Below are 25,125 nucleotides of genomic sequence, written 5' to 3'. Positions count from 1 at the left end.
CTAGCCTTAGCTGAAGAGCTCAAGGACAATGCCCAGGCATAGAATTTAAACCCAGGAGAGAGAGAGAGAATGAGAGGACAAAGCGTAAGAGTCTGGCTGTAAAGTCTGCCTTCCAGCCAGGTGCAGTGACTCACGCCTGTAATCCTAGCGACTAAGGAATCTGAGATTTGAGGATCACGGTTCAAAACCAGCCCGGGCACTGAAGTAAATGAGACTCTTATCTCCAATTAACCACTAGAAAACTGGAAGTGTAAGGCAGTAACCTAGAGCTGAAGAGCTCAGGGACAATGCCTAGGCCCAGGAGTATGGTGGTACCCTTGAGCTAAAGAGCTCAGGGATAGCTCCCAGGCCAAGAGTTCAAGCCCCACAATTGACAAAAATAAAGCCTGCCTTCCTAGATTCACATTCCATCCTCCACTCATTAGTTAAGCCTCAGTTTTTCTCATTTTTAAAATGGGATAGAAATACTTTCATCAGGGCCGGGAGTTTGGCCTAGTGGTTAAAGTGCTTGCCTAGCATGCATGAAGACCCAGGTTCGATTCCTCGGTACCACATATATAGAAAAAAGCCGGAAGTGGTGCTGAGGCTCAAGTGGTAGAGCTCTAGCCTTGAGAAAGTCCAAGGACAGTGCTCAGGCCCTGAGCTCAAGCCCAGGACTGGCAAAAAAAAAAAAAAAAAAGAAATACTTTCATCAAATAGAGCTGGTTCTGAGGACTAAATAAGGCAATAAATATAAGGTGCCAAGCATTGAACAAGCAAGTGATTAATAACTGCAACTGTTACTATTATGTTCAAAGCAAACTCTTTCCATCCTACAATCATTTTTGAAAACTCCTTCCTACAGGTTTCCCAGTGAGGGATCTACTGTGGAGAAAAGAACATACTTTCCCAGGCCTTGTGCATTAACAGTGCAAATATGCAAAGGCAGGGCCTCTCCTGTCGAAACCAACATCCTACTACTATGACTGATTTTCTCACTGAAATTTGTCATAAATTGATTTTTAGCATCCTAAAGAGAGAGGCTGGGTGTTATAGTATGGATTTCTTTCTTACCGTGTCTTACAGAATCCTAGGAAACAGTAAACACTCAACATGCTTGTAGACTTAATTTAGTAGCACAGGCCCAACTAAAAAGGAAAGGAATCTCTCATCAAGGTCACATGGTTAAGATTAGAGTTATACCTTGGCAGTCTAAAACTTCGCACTGTTCTCAGCACTTTGATAGGCTTCTAAAGCCCTCGAGGCCTTTATGAAGCTAATAACTAAATTGAAGTAATCAAGCACATGGAGGAATGAGCCAGTAGCAGTAAGCATGGTTTGGAGTCAGTTGCACAAGTGACCTGTGAACCAGCAGCTAAGTTGAGATACTATCACATCTTTGAAAACTGAAAATTAAGAAACCCAAGGTCTTTTTCTGTCTATTATTTCTCCTACTTTATTTGACTGTAGTAGCTAATTCTGAGTGTAAAATTCTCTACTGGCTATGACTATTATTGACAACTTAGGTTCCCATCAGGGCTTGTCACCCAAAGAGTAATTACTCAGGCTCAGCCCTGATAGTGGAGGGGGCGGGGGTAAGACTCCTGCACAGAAGATAAGCAAAAGTTGGAAGGGAGGGGTAAAATGCCACTTTATTCCTTAAACACACAGTATAAATTTAGTTTCTTAAAAATCATTCATTCTAAAACACTTTTCTGAGATGCGTTCAATTTAGTGACAATTTTCACCTGCAAAAATTCAGCTCACTTGTACAATGTACTCATTAGGTAACAGTCTAAAACAATCTAAACAGACAGACATGATGTTCTTTGAACAGCCAGGTTCAAAGTCTTGCTAAACTATTTTTAGTATTTGTTTACAGGCAGCAACTAAAAGAGCTGTATCTCTGAAGACAAGAAGAAACAAAGCCATGAGCTCCAAGTCTAACTAGCACCCAGAGGAGACTATTAACTACTTTTCTTTTATATGGAACAAAACTTTATCTTCATGCATATGATCTGAGAGATGCCTAGTTACCCAGCATAGTTAAAAGCACAAAGCAGCTGAGATCCATTATCTTCCTGTTCCAACTTTGTTGCTGTTTTGAGAGACTGAGGATGAGGTCAGGTCTTTGCAAATGATCAACATTAAGGCCAGGACTTGGGCTCCAGGCCTAGTGGATGGGAGAGATGGGGAGAATGATGGAAGGGTAGCCACCGATCAGGGTGCTCTGTCCTATAAGTCTGTGTTGAACTGAAACCCCTTTGTACAACTTCTCAAGGGGAATTAAAAAATAAAAAAAATAAAAGAAAATAAAAACAAGAAAACATACTTTTTAGAAAATTATCTTGGTCTTGAAAATACATAAAACTACACATTATATTTTTACTGAGAGAGCGAGAGAGGGATGGAGGAGGGAGAGGGAGTAGAGAGAGGACAGAGAAGATCATTCTTGGAGTTTGAATTCTGGGCATGGTTTTCTGGTGGTTAACTGGAGATAAGAGACCCATAGACTTTCCTGCTTGGCTAGCTTCAAACTGAGCTTCTCAGATCTCAGCCTCCAGAGTAGCTAGGATTACCCTAGCTACTGGTTTATCCAGAACATTTCAAAAGAGATACCATTCAAGCCTAAAGGACACTTCTAAATCTATCCAAATTGCAGATTAAAAGGGAGTTTCAAAATAATGTTGCTCTACAGCATGCTTTCTTGAATAAAGTTTAGCATTCAAGAAAGACAACCAGCCAGATACTGTGGCTTATCTCCAATGAATCACCAGAAAATAAGAAGTGGTATTATATGGCTTAAAGTAATGAATGTTAACTGTGAGCAAAAAAAAATTCAGGGACAGTGCCTATGTCCAGAATTCAAAATCCAGGAATGATCAACTCCCACTACCAACAAGAAGGAGGGCCAGAATGTGGCTTAGTGATAGAGTGCTTGTCTAGTATATGCATGAAGTCCTGGGTTTGAGTCTTTGGTATCACATACACAGAAAAGGTCAGAAGTGGCACTGTGGCTCCAGTGGTAGAGTGCTAGCCTTGAGAATAGTCAAGGATGGTGCCCAGACCCAGAGTTCAAGCCCCAGGACTGGCAAACAAGCGAACAAAAAACTGAGAGAAAGTAAGCCCTAAGTTCAAACCTATTACCAGCATAATAAATAAATAATCGATGACAGGCTTTCAGATTAAGTCAAAGAATAAATTAAATCAAAGAAATGAAAAAATAAAATCACATAAATCAATAAAACAAAATGAAACTAAAAGTTAATTCTTCAAAAAGATTAACAAAAGTTCCATTTTTGTACTTTTCATGAAATAGGCAATGGTGAAAGATATTAGGTGATCATGACTCTCCTAGAAGAAACTCATTCCAAATAAGGCTTATCAAAATCACATTTGGGTTTTGCACAACAAGCATTTCTGTATTTTTTTCTTTCACAGTAATCTTGGAAACCCTAGGCCAAGACATAGATTTCCTATATTATTGCATTAAGGACACAGTAACAGAGAATTCTTAAGACAAAGTAGGTCCTGAGAGCCACTTAGGATAGAACTGGTATTTTTTACAGAATGTTTTAGCTCAAAGTGGCTGAAAAAGCAAAACTGAAGAAATTCCAAAGAACTAGAACAAATAGCAAGCTATAACAGAGTGTCTTTCTCCCCACTGGGTATGTAGTGACTTTTTTTTTTTTTTGCCAGTCCTGGGGCTTGAACTCAGGTTCTGCATACTGTCCTTGGGCTTTCTCAAGGCTAGAGCTCTACAACTTGAGCCATAGCACTCTACTTCCAGCTTTTTTTTTTTCCTGTGTATATAATGCCAAGGAATTGTACCTGGGTCTTCACGAAAGCTAGGCAAGCACTCTAACCAGGATAACCTGATCCCCCTCCTCCATCACTGAACTGTTTGGAAACAATCTAAAAAAATGGACATAGGGCCAGGAGTTTGGCCTAGTGGTTAAAGTGCTTGCCTAGCATGCATGAAGACCCGGGTTCAATTCCTTGGTACCACATACATAGAAAAAAGCCAGAAGTGGTGCTGAGGCTCAAGTGGTAGAGCTCTAGCCTTGAGAAAGTCCAAGGATAGTGCTCAGGCCCTGAGCTTAAGCCCAGGACCGGCAAAAAAAAAAAAAAAAAAAAAAAAAAAAAAAGGACATGAATATCTTAGTTTCAGAAAGATAACCTGCCTTTTTTTTTTTGTACATAACTGATTCTTCTATACAACCACCCTGAATATGCTATGTTCTTTATATTCTTTCTGTTTTCTTTATCCTTTCTGTTTTCATCTCCTATACTTCAGGACCAAACCCAATTTCAAAATCAATTTAAGCTGGCCAGTACTCCTCGTCCATGCCTTTCAAGCCCACTACCAAAGGGTTCTCTTCTGTCCCAAGATTTATTGATCTGGCAGGCTGGCTCTGCCCTTCAGCAAGGTGGATCAGATAATGAACCTCACAGTGGGCAACTAATGTGAGAGGCTACCAGTTGGTTAAAGATATGATGACAGTGACTTCCTTTTCATTTCCCTGGGCAGTCACTTCTGACTTCCTGACTTTTATTTGACTGAAGCCCTAGATGATCCTTGTAAAGCTTTTCTTTGCACTAACTACAGATACAACACACCAACGGTCTTGCCATACAAATCAGGGCATCCACTCACATTAAGAGGCAGCTAAGTAATGGGAGTGGGGGAAACAATATACACAAATGACTTCAGACCATATTCTCTACAACTTGTTGCAAATGGGGCACTCTACTCAGCTCCAATCAAAAGGCAGATGTGGTATATTCCTCAGCTGAGGTTTTTCTTTGACTACATATCACATCTCAGAGAGGGAAACAAATTTACTGGCAATTCAACAGAAGGGTATCTGCTTCCTTGCCAGGCCTTACTTACCTATTCCTTCCTAGCTGGCAAATACAGTTAACAGAAATTCTATCTGTGGGCAAGGCACACTCAGGAGGCAGAAATAGGGAGGAAGACTGTGGTTTGTGAACAGAAAAATCTGGACGTTGTGGTGCACATCTGTCATACTAACTATATAGTGGGAGGCAAAAAATAGGAGAATCACAGTCCAGGCTGGCCTAGGTACAAAGTAACACTCTAGCTCAAAAGAATAACCAGAGGCAAAAAAAGCTGGAGACATGACTCAAGTTGTAGAGCACCTGCCTAGCAAGGGCTCCAAATTCAGACCCCAGTAAAACACCAAAAGAAAAAAAAAAAATCCCATGAACTAGCTGAGTGTTAATTTTTAAACTATAATATCCTTTGAGAAAAATCACTAAGGCATGTCAAGATTCTATTTGGTACTTGACAGAAATACTTCAAAATAGCAGTGTTTATAACAGATAAAAGTTTATACAGTAGCACTTCAAGCCTTGAATATTACCAGTGGCAAATCATGCTTTTCCAAGTTTATCTTTAAAAGCCAGCCCGAGCCTGCCTGACACTGATGGCTCACGCCTGTAATCCTAGCCACTCAGGAAGCTGAGATCTGAGGACTGCAGTTTTTCAGCCCAGGCAGGCAGTAATGTTTTTGAGACTTTTTTTTTTTTTTGTCAGTCATGGGGCTTGAACTCAGGGCTTGGGCACTATTCCTGAGCTTTTTTGCACAAAGCTAGAGCTTGACCACTTTGAGCCACAGCACCACTTCCTTTTTTTTCTAGTGGTTGAGATAAGAGTCTCACAGACCTTCCAGTCTGGGATGGCTCTGAATGGCAATCCCCAGATCTCAGCCTCCCTAGTAGCTCAGAGCCATGTGCTCAGCTTCCATGGGACTCTTATTTCCCCCTTAACCGCCAAAAACTGGAAGTGGTGCTGTGTGGCTCAAAGTGGTATCGCACTATCTTTGAGTACAAAAGCTCAGGGACAAGCCAGGTACTGGTGGCTCACGCTTGTAATCCTAGACACTCCAGAGGCTGAAATCTGAGGACCACAGTTCAAAGCCAGCCCTGGACTCTTATCTCTAATGAACCACCACAAAACTAGGAGTGGCACTGTGGCTCAGGGGTAGAGCACTAGCCTTGAGCTGAAGAGCTCAAGGACAGAACTCAGGCCCAGAGTTCAAGTCCTACAACCCACCTAACAAAATAAAAAAGCTCAGGGACAGTGCCCAGGTCCTGAATTCTAGCCCTACAGCTGATACTGCTTCCCCCACCCCCAACCCCCCACCCCGCACCAAAAAGGAAAAAAAAAAAAAAAGAAAGAAAGAAGTGCTGAATCACTTCCTTGGGAAAGAGACTGTAGTCAAAATAGGCAAACTTCCTAACTGTAAATATCTACAAGCAGAAAGGAGGTGACTAAAAAGCAGACTGACTAAGGAAATCCTACTTGAAGTCCCACCTAATAACCTAGAATTGAAAGAACTGAAGATCCTTCTTAGGTCAAATGAAGAAAGCAAAGACTGCTTTCCTGACAACTGTGTAGAATCCCTACCTGCTCCAATACTATGCCTCCCATGATCTGCCACGTAGCTTCACAACTTCCAGTCTGAGAAAGACCAGGAGTGTAGGTGACAGTCATTTGAAGAAAATGAAAATGCTGATAGTGGCAGAAATGAATAATAAGCTGAGCTCTTTTCTACCACTGGCACATTCATCTACCTTAGAAATGTTCACACATTCATTTTTGATAATTTTTTTGCTTTTTGAATAAAATCAATTTGAAAAATGATTAAAATTTGTACCATATAAATAATTTTTTTTTGTTAGTCCTGGATCTTGAATTCAGGGCCTGCTGTCCTTGAGCTTTCTAAAAGCAAGTGTTCTACCATTTGAGCCACAGCATTACTTCTGGCTTTTTCTGGGTAGGTGGTAGGTACCAAGGAATTGAATCAAGGGCTCCGTGCATGCTAGGCAATCATTGCACTTCCAGCCTTAAATAATTTTTTTTTTTCTTTTAGGGGTCATGGGACTTGAACTCGGCTTGGGCCCTGTCCCTGAGCTCTTCAACTCAAGGCTACTGCCCTACCCTTGAGCCAAGCCCCACTTCCCGTTTTCTAGAGGTTAACTAGAGATAAGAATCTCAGGTCCTTTTGTACCCAGGCTGGCTTTGAACCTTGATCTTCAGGTCTCAACCTTCAGAGTAGCTAGGATAACAGGCATGAGCAACTGCGCGCAGAGCTATTTCTTTCTATTTATGTACTTGCATTTGTTTCAATTCACTGATACTTTTTTTTCCTATAAAGTACTTCTAGTAGGGCACCTGACCTCTTAGTTCAAGTAAAAATAGTCGCCCTAGCAGCACATAACTACTTTATTTTATTTTTTTGCCAGTCCTGGGACCTGAACTCAGGGCTTGGACATTGTCCTTGAGCTTTCTCAAGGCTAGAGCTCTACCACTTGAGCTACAGTGCCACTTCAGGCTTTTTCTGTGTATGTGATACCAAGAAATAGACCATGGGGCTTTGTGCACACCAGGCAAGAATTCTACTACTAGGCCATGCTCCTGGCCCACAGCACATAATAACTGACCCTCTTCTCAAGATGCCTATGTAACACAAAATTGATTATAGAAGGTAAGAAGCTTGTAGGAAAGCCCTTCTGCCAATGAATTTGTGTCTTTCCTGCTTTAATGCATTCCATGAACAAGTAACTCAACCTTCCCATCCTCCCCTTCCTTTTTTAAATGCCAAACAGATCAACTAAAATGCCAGCATCTACACAAAGGCAACAAGGAAGGTCAGGTCCACTTGTATCACATGCTCCCACTCCAATAGTTCCCACAGCAACCAGCACACATAGAAACAGTGCAAAACTACAGGCTGCGGTAGAAAAGCACAATGCCAAGTACAGGAAACTGAGTTATGTCTATTGTGTGAATCAAATCTCAGCATGTCTTTTATTTTGCCAGTCCTGGGGCTTGAACTCAGGGCCTGAGCATTGTCCTTGGCCTTTCCTCAAGGCCAGCGCTCTAACACTTGAGCAACAGCACCACTTCCAGCTTTTCTATGTATGTGCTACCAAGGATTCGAACCCAGGTCTTCCTGCATGCTAGGCAAGCACTCTACCACTAGGCCAAACTCCAGCCCCCAGCATATGTCTTACCGAACTACATGATGCTCAGGGCTCTATCATGGGATGCAAAAATATCACAGGGGCTTCTCAGGGTAGGCTGTTCAGAAACCTTAATTGCCTTACGTTCTAAAGGTGCTATAGGGAAATTTTTATACAGGTAGCTCCCACAGAGAAATAAACTATATTCACTTTCTGATCAGAAACCCTGTCACATGGCATCACAGTCCTTCTACTAATCTTCCTCAACAACCACTGGCATTCCAGAGCTGGCTCACACAGGGTTGGCCAGAGAGAGCTGACTGTTAAATGTCAAGAATGTGAGAGTCAGCTGGTTTCAGTAGTAGCTAGGGCAGGAGCATTCATATTGAACACAACAAACCCATTTTCTCCCTACTATTCACATTCCCTAATGGCTGTTACACATCTCCTAGCACACCACGAGTGAAGAATCAGTCTTAGGCTTGTTTTTTCTTATAAGCCTTTAAGCTCTTGGAGCTTTCTCCCAAGATTTTGGTGTGTGTGTGTGTGTGTACATGTGCGTGCCTGTGTGTGTGTGTGTGTGTGTGTGTGCATTCTTTCTCATGTAATGAATGCGATCCAGGTATCCTAACAATGTTGTACCTCACAAACCAGAATCTCACTCTTGCCAGTAGACTATCTCATTCCTCTCTGGGTAAAAATACCTACTCATCATTTCTAACATTTAAAAGTCCTTTATAATGGTTTGTAGGATCAAGAGAAAACAAAAAAAAAGTTTAGAAAGATTACATATCTATTCCCACCCACTGATTCCATTTTCATATGTGTACATTGAATATTATGACTGTATTTGTCCCATGCTTTCTTGCTCTATTCTTCTACCCTCCTTTAGACTCCTTTATCCCTAATAACACATGTTTTCACTTCCTGGTATTCAGGAAGCTAATTAACTGTAAGTTAATTGTTCTAAGTATTTATATCACCCCTCATATACTTCATACTTTAGTCAATGTGACCCTGTACTGTATGTTTTCATGTATGTTTATGACTTAGATTTAACTTGTACATGAGAAAAAATGTAGTTTTTCTCTCTGAGCTTCACTTAATTTTTTCCTGGGTCCATTCATTTCCTTGCAAATGATATTCTCTTTCTAGATGGGTAAGTAAAATAAGAAAAGTTCCATTGTGTATGTATGTGTGTGTGTATATATATATACACACACACACACACACCTACCATATTTTCATGATCTATTTTTCCATTGCATGGTATCCAGGCTGCTTCCATAACTTGACTATGGTAAATAGTGCACATAGGTGTACAAGTGTCTTTACTGTATCCTGACTTGTAATCTTTTTTTCGTTGCTGTTGGTCATGGGACTTGAACTGGTCAGGGCACTGTCCCTAAGCTCCTCAGCTCAAGGTTACCACTCTATCCTTGAGCCAAGCCCCACTTCCCATTTTCTAGAGATAGGCATCTCAGGTCCTTTTGTACCCATGTTGGCTTTGAACCTTGATCCTCAGGTATCAGCTTCTTGAGTAGCTAGGATTACAGGCATGAGTCACCTCCTTGGGCTCTGACTTGTAATCTTTTGGATAAATATCTAAGAGCAGAATTAAGATCATAAGGACTGGGAGTGTGTAGTCTACTGGTAGAGTGCTTGCCCAGCATGCATGAAGCCCTGGGTTTGATTCCTTAGTACCACATACACAGAAAAAGGCAGAAGTGGTGCTGTGGCTCAAGTGGTAGAGTGTTAGCTTTAAGAAAGCTCAAGGATAGTGTCTAGGCCCTGACTTCAAGCCCCAGGAGTGGCAAAAACAAAACAACACCAAAAATCAGCCAACAAAACAACAACAAAAAAGATCATATCATAGAGAAGTTTTTTTGTTTTTGAATCTCCAAACTCCTGCAGGACAATTTTTAAGATGTACTAGAAACAAGCTCCAAATCTAGTAGTTTTATAGTTCTTAGAAAAGCAAGTTACAGTTTCTCTCTAATCTTTATTCATAAAGATATGTCAAATACAAAAAAGAGGCCAAAATGTTCTCTCCCTACTTTTGTATATAAAAATTGACTCATAGCCGGGGAGGGGCATGGTGTGGGATCTCAGGAGGCTGGGATCTGAGGATCAAGGTTCAAAGCCAGCCGGGGCACAAAAGGACCTGAGACTATAATTCTAGCTAATGCCCATTCTTGGTCTTAGGTTTTATTTTAGAAGTACATACAAATCTACTGGGGATTAAATTCTTGGATTTTTCTACCCTACTCAGTTCAAGGGCCCTATTCTATACCAAAGTCAGCTCTTTGAGAGCTTAACATTAATGTCACTTAATATTAAGTGACATTAGCATTACTATTCCTAAGTGAAGGGAGAAAAGTACTCCAACACATGTTAGAGATAAACAAAACAGTCAAATATTTCTAATCTGACATGGCTGAGAATAAAACCAAGTACACTATAAAGTTATCATTTAACACTCTTCAATGGCAGCTATCAAAGAGAAAGAATTATTTTAGGGCTGGGAGCATAGCCTAGTAGTAGAGTGCTCACCTAGCATGCAGGAAGCCCTAGGTTCCATTTCTCAGTACCATATACTCAGAAAAAGCCAGAAGTGGTGCTGTGGCTCAAGTGGCAGAGCACTTAGCCTTGAGCAAAAACTAACCAAGGACAGTGTCCCAGGACTGGCAAAAACAAACAAACAAACATACAAAAACTTATTTATTTTAAGGGTGGCTTTGAAAAGGGTATCAGAGCCAGATACCAGTGGCTCATGCCTGTAATCCTAGGTACTCAGGATGCTGAGGCTACCTGAGGCTTGCAGTTCAAAACGAGCCTGGGCAGGAAAGTCTATGAGACTCTTATGTCTGATTAACAACCAAAAAACCAGAAGTAGAGCTGTGGCTCAAAGTGGTGGAGTGTTAGTCTTGAGTAAAAAAGCTCAGGGAGAGCACCCAGGCCTGAGTTTAAGCCCCACAACTGACAAAAAAGAAAAGAAAAGAAGCTGGATGTGGTGGCTCACACCTATAATTCTAGCTACTCAGGAGGCTGAGATCTGAGGATCTCAGTTTAAAGCCAGCCCAGGCACTAAAGACCATGATATTCTTATCTCCAATTAACCACTAGAAAACTGGAAGTGGCACTGTGGCTCTAGAGGTAGGGGAAACTGGCACTGTGGCTCTAGAGGTAGGGCCGTAGCCTTGAGCTGAAGAGCTCAGGGACACTGCTCAGGCCCAGGGGTAGGGTGGTAGTCTTGAGCTGAAGAGTCAGGACAGTGCCCAGGTGCAGAGTTTACCACCACCACCACCACTTCCACCACCATCAACAACAACAAATAATTAAATAAATAAATAAAAGTAAGAAGAAGAAAAGAAAAGGGTATCTGGACAGCAGAACCCTCTCAAGCCTGAGGTAGTGAGTATAGAAAAGCTATATAACAGCAAGTACTATACTGAGATTTTTCACCACTGATCACCACTACACAGCAGTACATCTTGTATTGCCATAGGCACACAATTACTTATTGTCTAACATAAGTAAATCTTTGAGAGTTTCTATCTTTTCACTCTTGGATAGATACTCTTCCTCTCCCTAGGAATTGCCTAGGTTTAGCCCCTCCCCTGTTTTTATTGGTGGGTCATGTGGCTTGAGCCAAGTCCCATTTTCTACAGGTTAATTAGAGATAAGAGTCTCAGGTCCCTTTGTGCCTGGGCTGGCTTTGAATCTTGATCCTCAGATCTCAGCTTCCTGAGTAGCTAGGATTACAGGCCTGAGGCTTGGCTTAGATTTTTTTGAGATATATTTTTATTACTTCATTTTTAAGGAGGGTTAGGACACATGCTTGCTAATCATCCCTTTCCAGATTGCCTCATGCACCACAATGGGATTTTATTATTGGTCTATGGCTGCTACTGCTGGAAAAAGATTTCAGCCTGACCTTCACAAGCTGCTAGGGGATGAATGCTGCACGTGGCTGACAGCAAAAATGTGTCTTTTTATTTTTAAGCCTCCAGACTAACCAGATCTCACTGTGGCAGGAAAAAAAATTACTCTGTCTCTCATTGTACAGAACTCAGTGTGTTTCAATCCTTTACATAAAAATGGGATAGTAAAATTGACATGAATTGGTCCAACAGGAAAAGGTGGCAGCACCAAGAAACACCTCTCACAGTACCAGCATCAAAGAACAGAACTTTTTAACTATTCCATAGGCATACAGGAAAAGGAATTTCAAAAACCAAATCCACTTATAAAAGCAGTTTTAAAGCTGGGAATGTGGCTTAGTGCCTAGCATCCATGAAGTCCTGGGTACAATCCCTCAGTACCATATAAACAGAAAAAGATGGAAATGGTGCTTTGGCTCAAGTAGGAGAATGCTAGCTTTGAACAAAAGCAGTTCATGGATAGTGCTCAGGCCCTGAGTTTAAGCCCTAATACTGGCCAAAAAAAAAAGCAATTTTAAATGTAAAACATTCATACAGCTGGCTTCACAAAAGAGAACAAATACCTCAAAGAGAACAACTGACAGACCAACAGAGTCCATTCCATCTGGTAAAGGAAAGGGCCACTGCAGGGAATCCTGAGAAGTCTGTATGTTAAGAAAAGGCTTGCCTGGCACCTCTCTGAATACTTTAAAGAATGTCAGAATTGGCTGGGAGTTTGGCCTTGTGGTAGAGTGCTTGCCTAGCATGTATGAAGACTCAAGTTCAATTTCTCAGTACCATATACATAGAAAAAAGCTGGAAGTGGTGCTAAGGCTCAAGTGGTAGAGCTCTAGCCTTGAGAAAGTCCAAGGACAGTGCTCAGGCCCTGAGCTCAAGCCCCAGACTGGCAAAAAAAACAAAAACAAAACAAAAAATCATTGTTATATATCACAGCTGCCAGAAAAGGGTTACAATGATGCATTGGCAAGAAAGGACTAGTGGAGCATATAAGGTCTTCTTATTGGCTTTGAATCTGTATCTTGGCCTCTTCAACTTGAGATGGGAAAGAAGAGAAATTCTATATATGTCTTATTTTGTACTTCTAACAATGAGGAACTGAATTGCCCCAAAATAAAACATCAGGTTCAACCCCATGTCATGCTAAAGCCCCATCTGGACTTTATATAATGCTGAGTTGAGTACAAAAAGCACTTTGAGAGAAAGGGAAGTCAGGCCAGACTCAAGCAACACACACACACACAGCCATCTGAATCGCTTAACTCAGTCTATGCCATAGAAAAATCTGCTTGGAAATAATTGCTCAAGGCAAAGGGAACTCAATTACTAAGAAAAAAATCTCCCAATGAGGGCTCATGTTCAAATAAGTTGAACAGTTTTAAATTAAGCTGAACTCAGAGTTTTCCTAATTGGCATTTTCAGCCATTTCTAACTTCTCATTTAAAAAAAAAATCAAAATGACTCTAAAGTTAAAAGAGTGAGGCTTTATCATCCATTCTGAAATAATAATGCTCTAAACTTTACCTACTCTATTTAAAGTACTATCAAACAATTCTCCACTAATTCCCCTTGGCAGCTTGGCTCTTATGGTCTCTGCTAAAAGCTCAACCACAGAACTCTCTGTTATCATAGGGAAAGCAAATACTTGATCCCAGACACTGACTAGGTCACTCTGGGGAAAGTAATGGCTTACCTGCTCCTCTGACAGTTGAGATATATGATTCACAGCAGCATAGGACTCAATTTTGGGATTAAAGTGGTTGATGATGGCTCTGAAAGAAAGAATTAGCATTAACATGACATCAAATGGAAGAAGATAAACCAGTCAAAAATACCTTTCTTGTTTAACATACTAGATCAAATGATTTTAAGAAGATAACTCCTTTCATTGGACCACGGGGAAGTTACAAATAGGAATGAGAAAAGTTTAATAATTTACTACAAAGAAGATGAAGCACGTCTGCTTATGCAAATGACCTAAGGAGAAAAATGTCAAGCAACAACAAAAAACTATGCCATGAATTCTATAGACAAGAAATGGGGCGCAGGTTGTTGTCCACTAGAGGGCTCTAGTGTTCTAATATGAAGGAAAGTAGTCTGCTCTAACAGGAGTTTCATCAAAGCTTGGCCAAAATATTGAGTAAATAATTTGAGCCTACAAAGCCTAGAGGCAATCATCTCATCAAAATCTTAATTTTACTCATTTATGCTAAAGTCTGAGAATTCTTTTCAACTATTCCCTATCACATATTCACATTTAAGGTCACCACATCCTACAAAATCTACCTCACAAAAATCTCTGAAATTTGAGCTGGAGATAAACCTCAAGTAGTAGAGTACCTACACCAAGCAAGCTCCAAAAGCCTTGCAAGCAAACAAACAAACAAAAAATCCAAACTAAAAATATCTGAAATTTGATTTTAGTAAATCTACTCAAAACTAATATATTGGCATAGGTTCTTATCATTTCTTGCCTGGCATAGCAGAAAGAACATAGGCTTTAGATCATAGTTTGGCCTGATCTGTATTGATACAAATGGGGGGAAAAAAGTCAAATCTATCTCATAAATAATCTTTAGTATATGTAGATAGCTCCTTCTGTGGAAGGTAAGAGTTTAAATTCCAGGGCTAGGAATGTAGCCTAGTGGTAGAGTGTTTGCCTAGCATGCATGAAACCCTGCATGAATTCCTCAGTACCACGTAAACATAAAAAGCCAAAAGTGGTGTTATGGCTCAAATGGTAGAGTGCTAGCCTTGAGCAAAAGAAACTCAAGGACAGCACCAGGGCCTGAGTTCAATCCTTGAGCTCAAGCCCCAGGACACCCCCCTCAAAAAAAAAAATTCAACTGAGTCTACTTTCCCAGCTTCCCAAATACTTAGACAAGGGACAACAGCAAGTATATCACCACATTCACTCTACCCCTGGACCCTTTTTTTTCCTCCCCACTCCCCATCACAGGGCTTGATTCTGGGGACTAGGCGCTGTTACTGAGCTTTTCAGCTCAAGGATGCCACTCTACTACTTGAGCTACAGTGTCACTTCCAGTTTTCTGGTGGTTTACTGCAGATAAGTCTCACGGACTTTGTCACCCAGACTGGCTTTGAATTGCCATCCTCAGATCTCAGCCTCCAGAGTAGCTAGGATTACAGGCATGAGCCACTGCACCTGGATTTTTTTTTTTTTGCGCGATGGTTGGTGGTGTCCACATTATTCAATTATTCAGACAGCCATGTAGAATTTGGAAGAGGACTAAAGAAGGATTCAAGAAAACCAAAGAAATATTAATAATGAGGCCAAAGAAAGAAAAAGCACTGAAGTGTAAAACTCAGTGGGAAAATGGAATAGAACTTCTAACCAAACTTCCAGCTTTCCTAAAACTGGGACAAACTAAAAGCTCCATGAGGTTAGGGATAAAATTGATTTTGGTCAACAATATATTTGTAGGCCTAGTACATTTGAGGGATTCAACTTCAAAAAGTGGAATAAAAGGCCTGGCACCAGTGGCTCATGCCTGTAATCATAGCTACTTAGGAGGCTGAGATCTGAGGATCATGGTTCAAAGCCAGCCCAGGCACAGAAGTCCATGAGATTCTTAACTCCAATTAACTACCAGAAAACTGGAAGTGGTGCTGTGGCAGCTCAAGTGGTAGAGCACTATCTTTGAGCTCAAGAGCTCAGGGACAGCGCCCAGGCCCAGAGCCCCATAACCAACCAGGGGCAAAAAAAAAAAAAAAAAAAAAAAAAAAAAAGGAATAAAAATCTAGGATGGTTTGGATGGTTTCTGACCAGTCAAATAAATAAAAACTTTTTTTTGCTAGTCCTGAGCACTGTCCTTGGGATTTCTCAAGGCTAGTGCTACTATCACTTGAGCCACAGCACCATTTCTAGATTTTTTCTGTGTACGTGGTACTAAGGAATCAAACCTGGGTCTTTGCGCATGCTAAGCAAGCACTCTGCCACTAGGCCAAACTCCCAGCCCTGTCCTTGAACTTTCTTAAGGCTAGAGCTCTACCACTTGAGCCTCAGCACCATTTCTGGCTTTTTTCTACGTATATAGTACCGAGGAATTGAACCTGGGTCTTTGTGCATGCTAGACAAGTATTCTACCACTAGGCCAAACTCCCAGCCCCTCAAATAAACTTTTGCTAGGGGAAATTCATGATCATCAGTTATTCACACATAGTACGAATATAATTCTAACTTCTTCCTAGGAGATAAGCTGGATCAGATGTAAACAGCTATTTTCCTGTTACTGGAGAGTAAAGCTTCTCCCTCCTACCATCCCCTCCCCACCCAAAGTCACACCAGGAAGGGGGCTAGGAGAAAGCTTCCTAGTTCTTCTCATTAAAGTAATCTGATGTCTTCTAAGCCTCACTGTATTTTTTTGTTTGAGGGTTGGAAAGAATAGAGGAGTATGTTATATTCTGAAAGCCCCCAAAAGTGAGACCTGAAAGGATTGGGAAGTTATCACTGGAGTAAGAATATACTACATGGGCCGGGAGTTTGGCCTAGTGGTTAAAGTGCTTGCCTAGCATGCATGAATACCTGGGTTCGATTCCTCGGTACCACATACATAGAAAAAAGTCGGAAGTGGTGCTGAGGCTCAAGTGGTAGAGCTCTAGCCTTGAGAAAGTCCAAGGACAGTGCTCAGACCCTGAGCTCAAGCCCAGGACTGGCAAAAAAAAAAAAAAAAAGAATATACTACATGACTGGTGCTTGTGACTTCAAGAAAGTTGTGACCTCACTCTCTGCACATATACCTGTATACCCTACTCAATAAATACCTTGTAAAATGGACTCAGGGCACCTGAAGCTGGTGGAATATTTCAGGCCCCAAACCTCAGGTCCATTGGTCTGATATCCACTATTGTCTTATACCTGGTTGCCATGGGTTGTAACATTATATTCTGGTACTAGTGCCTAATGTTAGTGATTTATAAAGTCCCAAGTAAGAAGGGAAAAGGAAATGAAGAAATGGACAACGTCAGAGTGAAGGGAAATTGTTAAAAACCAGTCAATAAAAGATAGCCCTGTGCTCAATATACCTTTAAAGGCAGAAATCTAGGCCACTCTCCAAAGCTAGTGTCAACTTCTGACTGGTGAAGACAGGGGTCACTTTATACAGACTAAAGTAAAGATAGAAGAGCAAGGCTGAGCAGCAAATCCACTGAGGATTTCATAGTCCATTTTTAACTTATTTTCTCTGACTCATGATTATGCAAAGCAGCTCTCTTTCCCCAAGGGCTGGGTAGTTGATGGCTGAGACACATGGCAAGGCATGAATGAAAATGTTACCTGAAAAATATAAAAATTGAGCTGGGCATTGATGGCTTACACTTGAAATTCTAACTACTTAGGAGGCTGAGATCTGAGAGTAGCAGTTCAAAACAAACCTTGGCAAGAAAGTCTACATCTCATCTCTTTTTTTTTTTTGCCAGTCCTGGGCTTGAGCTCAGGGCCTGAGCACTGTCCTTGGACTTTCTCAAGGCTAGAGGTCTACCACTTGAGCCTCAGCACCACTTCCGGCTTTTTTCTATGTATGTGGTACCGAGGAATCGAACCCGGGTCTTCATGCATGCTAGGCAAGCACTTTAACCACTAGGCCAAACTCCCGGCCCCTCATCTCTTATCTCTAATTAGCTACCTAAAAGCTAAAAGTGGAGCTATGGTGAAAGTAGAGGATTAGCTTTGAGTACAAATGGTCAGAGACAGTGCCCAGGCCCTGAGTTTAACCCCTAAGACAGCATACACACATATATTCACTCTCTCTGTGTCTCTTGTCTCTGTCTCTCTCTTCCCTTCCCCCCCCTACACACAATTTTTTAATGTAGGCAATACAGATTCTTTCTCATAGCCAACATGAATCTACAGCAAAATTTTCCAAGATATTATTTCCCAAGATGAAATTTCTCAGGATTACAGATACCTTACATGAACAGAAACATCTAACAGTTTTCTATGAAATGATAAATAAAAATATTCTAGAATATGATGATTGATTTATTACTGAGATACTTAAGGGAAACAAGCTTTCTCTAAAAGTTGCTAATGGCAGAAAGGAGAAAAAAAGAAAAGTTGTTTACAGGAAAAGGTTTCACTTTAAGGAAGGATACACAATGTATATGCAACATTATATATTCTGAAAAGATTGTTTTGTTTTTTATTTTATTTTTTTTTGCATTTTTTTATTGTAATTAGTAAAAGGGTTACATGATATTTGCCAGATAGAAGGTGCATTAATTCACATACATTGATACCCTTTCACATGTCTTGGTACCCATTCCCCTCCCCTCTGAAAAGATTCTTAAAAAAACTTTGCTGCAAGAGCCAGGAGTTTGGCCTAGTGGTAGAGTGCTTGCCTAGCATGCACGAAGGCCCAGGTTCAATTCCTTGGTACCACATACATAGAAAAAGCCAGAAGTGGTGCTGAGGCTCAAGTGGTAGAGCACTAGCCTTGAGAAAGTCCAAGGACAGTGCTCAGGCCCTGAGCTTAAGCCCAGGACTGGCAAAAAAAAAAAAAAAAAAAAAGGATTTCGCTGCAAAATTATGCTACAAGACTTACATTAAAGGGGGAGTATGATCTAGTAATACAAAGCCCTGGTTTCGATGCCTCAGTACCTCCTACACAGAAAAAGTAGGAAATGGTGCTGTGGCTAAAGTGGTAGAGAGTTAGCCTTGAGAAAGCCCAAGGACAGTGCCCAGGTCCTAAGTTCAAGCCCCAAGTGTGGGAAAAAAAAAAAAAAAAACCTCACAAAGCAAAAACAAACAAAAAACAGGAATCAGATTATGGGTGATTATCTGAAGCTTGGTAAAATTCTTGAATTTTAAGATCCAGTCTCCTAAGAGATATGGCCTATTCCTATTCCTATTCTTTTTCTTCTTCTTCTTCTTCTTCTTCTTCTTCTTCTTATTATTATTATAATTTTTTTTTTTTTTTGCCAGTCCTGTGCTTGAGCTCAGGGTCTTAGCACTGCTGTCCTTGGACTTTCTCAAGGCTAGAGCTCTACCACTTGAGCTTCAGCACCATTTCCAGCTTTTTTCTATGTATGTGGTACCGAGGAATAGAACCTGGGTCTTTGTGCGTGCTAGGCAAGCACTCTACCACTAGGCCAAACTCCCAGCCCCTTATTATTATTATTATTATTATTATTATTATTATTATTTTGCCAGTCCTAGGGTTTGAATTCAGAGCTTGAGTACTTTCCTTAGGCTTTTCTCAAGGCTACCACTCTATCACTTGAGCCACAGCACCACTTCTGGCTTCTTCTATGTATGCAGCACCAAGGAATTGAACCCCAGTCTTTGTCCATGCTAGGCAAGCACTTTACTACTAGGCCAAACTCCTGACCCCTACCCTTTATTATTAAATGTGTGCTACACAAAATCAGCTGGACATCTCTCTTTTGTTTATCAGATTTCCAACAGTGATGGGCCTGAGTCATATTCTTTTCTTTCAGTCCCCCCCCCACTCTGTTTCTCCCTCCCTCCCTGTCTCCCTCCTCTTTTTTATTACATAGCCCAAGCTGGCCTTGATTTTTCCATCCTCTGTCTCAGCTTCTAGAGTGCTAAGATTACAAGTATGTACCACAAAACATGCCTTTTAAAATTTTAGTTACATGTCAGAAAAGACCTTTTTTCTTGTGGCACTGATGGTACTGATGGAACCTTGTGTATGCTAGGCAAGTGCTCTCCCACTGAGGGAGATCTTTTTATTTCCCCCCCCTCAGTCCTGGGGCTTGAACTCAGGGCCTGAGCGCTAGCCTTGGGCTTTCTCAAGGCTAGAATTCTACTACTTGAGCTACAGCACCATTTCTGTTTTTTTCTATGTATGTGGTACCGAGGAACTGAACCCGGGTCTTCGTACATGCTAGTCAAGCACTCTATCACTAGGCCAAACTCCAGGCCCCAAGTGCTCTCCCACTGAGTTACATTCTAAACCTCCAAATCCTGAGTCTTATTTTTCCTAGAATGTGCAGATACCATTGCTTTTCTGAACAATATGGTACATGTGGTAGGCTTTAGAGGAAGTAGGCCTGAGTTAAAATCCACATTCCACTACTTATTATGTAACTTTGGGTAAAACACCAATCTTTACCAATTTATTCCTTTTTTTGGAGGGGAGTGTTAGTACTGGGGCTTGAACTCAGGGCTTGGGTGCTCAAGGCTGCTGCTCTACCACGTGAGCTACAACTCCACTGTTTTTGGGGTGGCTAACTGGAGGTAAGAGTCTCATGGACTTGTCCTGTCCAGGCTGGCTGTGATCCTCAGATCACAACAACGAAGATAGGAAAACCACCAAAATCATAATCACTTTAACCAGAGAAACGTTCAAACAGACTGGCTTCTGAGGAGGAAGGACTGAGTGGCATGTGACAGTAGTTAAGATAGTTCATCTGAGGTTGAGTTATTTAATGTTACAGTAATATTTCTTTTCACCTTCAGAACTGCCTCACAGGCTCCCATTTCATGCAATAATAAGCTTCCTTCCTCATGGAGCCAATGAATCTTCAGCCCATCCATTCAACAACAAAAACAACAAAAAAAAAGCAATTTCCCTTGAGCCTGTTAACAGCAGTACATTACAAGCCTCAGAGACTCTGCTGATTAACAAATAACAAAATAAAATTTCAAGTAAGAATTCCTTCTAACCTTTTCACTTTGAAACTACCTAATCAAAACTTCTGCAACTGACCTGTCAGATCATTCTTTCATGCCAATTATCCTCCTCCTTATACTATTATACCTATAGCCATTCAGGCCAAAGACACAAAAATGGAGCCTTACTACAGAAGGCATTCTGACAGCCAGCAAAAAGGATGAGCTACTAGCTGGCATTGCTACTTGCTTGTTTTACGATGATCCAATTTTGTAAACTGGCCTAATAGAGCATCAGAGAATTTCATTCATCTGTACATCTAAATTTGCTGGTTGAAGGAAGTAAAACAGAGACCTATATATCATTGGCTATGTTTTAGCAACCATCATTTTAACATGGGGAATGAATGAGTCAGCATTCCTATTGACTTCTAGGTAAGAAACAGATGTCATACCAAGTAAGTTATTCACCTACTATATTTTTATCCAAGAACATATTAAGCAGATGAAAGTGTACAAGTCATTAAAGGAGAAACAGCAGTGGGTTAACACATATAAAATATACATGCAAATGTCCGAAGGGGCAGCTGCCTCATTTTCTGAAGCAGTGTGCATGACAATATGTTGTGGCAGTTTGGTCTATCTACCTGGAGGTATGACTTTGCTTAGTGTAGGTTTCTACTTCATAATCCACTGGAAAAGTAAACAACTGGCTTTAGCTACTTCTTATAAAAACAAGCTGATCTTCTACTGTTCTCTTATTTCACCTTCTTTGTCCTCTTATTTCCTAACCATTTCTATGAGGTTTCACTGTGTTGTTCAAGTTGGTCTTGAACTCCAGGGCTCAAGTGATCATCCTGCCTTAACCTCATAAATAGCTATATAGACCCAGATGAAAATGAACTGATTTCTAGTACTTGTGGCCCCAAACCACCGATTTCAGCCAAATAAGGCGCCATAATATTTACATTTTTGCTAAATTATCTCTATCATTGCCATAAGACAGGAATATAATTTCTTCCTGCTTTAGATACCAGCCTTACTTATTTTTGTTTCCACTGTCACACAGAATTTAAGAGGAGAATGAATGAATCCTAAGACTTGAAAGAACTACAAGTCAAATGCACTGTCCATATTACATAATTTAATGAATTGCCATTAGATATGTCTTTTATTAAAACTTTCAATAAATGGGGTTTGGAGTTTGGCTGAGTGGTAGAGTGCTTGCCTAGCATGCACAAAAACCTGGGTTTGATTCCTTGGTACCACAGACATAGAAATGAAGCTGGAAGTGGTACTGTGGTTCAAGTGGTAGAGCTCTAGCCTTGAGAAAGCCCAAGGACAGTGCTCAAGTCCTGAGTTCAAGCCCCAGGGCTGGCAAAAAAAAAAAAAAGCTAATGATAGATATTGGCACATAATATGTTTAAAGGTGTTGGGCAAGGAGTTTGGCCTAGTGGTAGAGAGCTTGCCTAGCCTGAACAAAGACCCAGGTTCAATTCCTCTGTACCATATACATAGAAAAAAGCCGGAAGTGATGCTATGGCTCAAGTGGTAGAGCTCTCGCCTTGAGAAAGCCCAAGGACAGTGCTCAGGCCCTGAGTTCAAGGCCCAGAACTGGCAAAAAAACAAAAACAAAACAACAACAAAAAAACCCAAAAAACACCTTTCAATAAATGAACAGAAACTCTAAAACTTCCTAAAGATAAAATACCCAAAAGATGAATACCCTGTTTAGATCTCATTACTCATTCTTCACATTCCTTTTCTCTGTCTCTACTGCTAGATCAGTTCCTGTGGCTACAGAATGAAAGCTTTTAGAGTTTGGCCCTTGGTTTCCTAACAAGGCCACTCTGTGCTTTCACAAATAACCTAGTGAATATAAAGGAATAAAATATGCCATATAAAAAAATGTGTAGTAGGCTTTTCTCTTCCCCTTCAAAGACACCAAAACCCCTAATATATACCTTGGAGGAAGTTTAACACAGTAGAAATCAGCTTAAAATTCAAAGAAGGAGCTGGGAATATAACTCAAGTAGTGGAATACTTGCCTCAGATACTTGAGTATCTAAGTTCAAACCATAGTAACACTTACATGCATTGAAAAAAAATTTCAAGAAGTGACTTAATTAAAATTAATGGGGCCAGGAGTTTGGCCTAGTGGTAGACAGTGCTTTCCCAGCATGCACAAAGACCAGGGTTCCATTCCTTGGTACCACATACATAGAAAAAGAAAAGCCAGAAGTGGTGCTGAGGCTCCAGTGGTAGAGCTCTAGCCTTGAGAAAGTCTAAGGACAGGGCTCAGGCCCTGAGCTCAAGCCCAGGACTGGCCAAAAAAAAAATTATAAAAATGTGAATTAATGCACCTTCTATCTGGCAAATATCATGTAACCCTTTTATTAATTACAATAAAAATATATTAAAAATTATTTAAAAAATGAATGGTGAACATTCCAATTTCTAGAAAATGTTTTTAAAGCTGACATGAAACAAAAGCCTGAAATATTTTAATTATATATCATTCTCATTCATTAGTCCAGTTAACGTCTTTCTTTAAAAAATAATAGTTTATTGTTTTTCTTTAAGCACAAGGTGTCCAATGACAGTTCCCAGACCCTCAATTCAAGCACCAGGGAAAAAAAAGAAGAAGAAGAAAAAGAACAAAAAGAAGAACAGAAGAAGAAGGGAAGGGGGAAGAATAATAATTATTATTACTAGACATGTGTTGCCTTTCCAACATTAAGGGCAGTCCCAAGTACCAAAGGGTCAAAATTTCTCAATATCCTCATCAATATCTAATATTTAACAAAATCCAGTTGCTAGAGGAAGTAGTAATCTATCCTATGATTTACAAACGGAAGTTTTTTTCTTTCTGTAATTAGCCCCAAACTGACTAAATGCCAACATACTAAAAATCAGAAAGCTAGAGAGCTTTTAAACTTCAACAAAAATCTCCACAAGGGAAAGGCAGAAAGGCTGTAAGAATAGCTGTGGAGGCTCAAAAATCATGTAACTCATTTCAAAAACTCATTAAAGACCATATGTTCATTACTCCAAGGAGGAGATTATAATAGATAGAAGTAGGTAAAGCCCCGGAGTCCAGAAACAACCAGTAAATCTCTAGTTCGTTATACAAAGGTGATCTTAAAGACATTGCTGGCAGAAAGACATGACTAGCCAACTGAAAAAAAAAAAAATGCCATGCCCTGGGCTTGAAATTGAAACTGATGCTGGAGGTCTGATTGCAGCAAATGCACTTGCAGGCACTTTTTTTTTTTAAACCTAGGACAAGAGCAAATAAAGAGCTGTGGTAGCAAATGATTTGCAACCCTACTTTCTCCCACTGCTCTTTGTTTGCAACAGGCTCTGCAGTTCCCTTGTATTCAAGAGTAGCAGGAGGTGGAAAAAGAAGAGAAAGCTAATGACTACTATTCAGAACCAAGCAGTGCAGCCCAGGAGAGAACTTGATGGGAGGGTAAATGCGGGGCTTGATTCTCTGACAGCACCTTCAGTAATAGCTAGTAAACCAGGGGGTGAGAACCAGCCCCAAACATTCATCATAATAGTGCAACAAGATGAAGGTCTTTAGGGACAAGCTTGAAATTTCAAGGTAAGAAAATGAAGCTGTGTGGAGGGTGAGGCGGCTGGTTCTGGCAGACTGTCTCTATCGGAAGCTGGGTGTAATTATTTTATGCTCAAGAAGAGGTTATTAACTGCTTTCTCTCCAATCTATCAGAAAAGAGTGTTTTTTTTTTAATTTTTTTTTTTCCTTTTCCTACCTGGAAAGGTGATGCTACAGAAGCACTGCAGAACTTCAGGAAAAGGAGAGAGTTGCTGCATTTTCTCTTCCTTACTCTATGAAGTGACTTGCTTTCTCACGTGGTCCTTCTGTCCCTAGAAGGAAGTCTTAAGGACTTGGAATGGTTTGCCTGCATCACTTGTGACTTGTTCATTAAAACTGCTTGACAAACTTCTGGATATCTTCCATGTGCTAGCAACATGCTAGGGGAGATGAAAGAAGTATGACTGACACTAGATTATCAAGGCATTTACAGATTAGAGGGAGAGATATTATAAGCATCATTTCATTTTATGTCATGAAGACTAAATCAAAGAACAGAGAAAGGTTACCATGGAGGCACAGAGGAAGGGTACTTGGCTGGACATGGGGGGAGGGAGGACTTTAGGGAAGGCATTCAAAAAGGGATAGTGTTTGAATATCCTGAAATATCAACTAACCAGCCAAGGGAAGGGAAAAATGAACTGGTACATTTTCTTATAGGGGTGGAGACTAATTCTCACCTTTTAATAATTATACAAAAGAAAGCTTCAGTTGGGCTTACAACAGTAAATAGCTGAAAATTTCCAGCAAACTGAAGAAACCAATTATCCTTTCTTTCCTAAGGTCTCCTTTTAAATCTTTTCCAGCTAAAAGGAAGCAGAACAATCTTTGTCAAAGTCACAAGATTTTTGCCTGTTGCCAGTCCTGTTTGTATAATGCTGATTCCAAGGCAGGCTAGAGCAGGTTCTGTTCATCCTCCCCCCAACTCAATGTAAACATGAAGCCTTTTTCTCAGTTGAAAGCAGGCCTTTCATTCTCCTAGGAAGTAGAAACATTTC

At 40.6% G+C, this 25,125-nt stretch overlaps 1 protein-coding gene across 4 annotated transcripts in view; it reads right to left on the bottom strand.

Annotated features, from left to right (window-relative positions):
• The window catches only part of Armh3 (armadillo like helical domain containing 3), a 179,015-nt gene that overhangs the window by 11,408 nt on the left and 142,482 nt on the right, over positions 1-25,125 (bottom strand). For all 4 annotated transcript variants that reach the window (XM_090346028.1, XM_090346029.1, XM_090346030.1 and 1 more), the window contains one exon: positions 13,606-13,684. In XM_090346028.1, coding sequence (XP_090202154.1) covers positions 13,606-13,684 — 79 coding nt within the window. The remainder of the gene's footprint in view (positions 1-13,605; positions 13,685-25,125) is intronic.

This window comes from Megascapheus bottae, chromosome 15, assembly GCF_031878675.1.
Source record: "Megascapheus bottae isolate mThoBot1 chromosome 15, mThoBot2.hap1, whole genome shotgun sequence".
Lineage (NCBI taxonomy): Eukaryota > Metazoa > Chordata > Mammalia > Rodentia > Geomyidae > Megascapheus > Megascapheus bottae.
The sequence above is the reverse complement of the archived record's forward strand: the minus strand, read 5'-3'. Positions and strand labels throughout refer to the sequence as shown.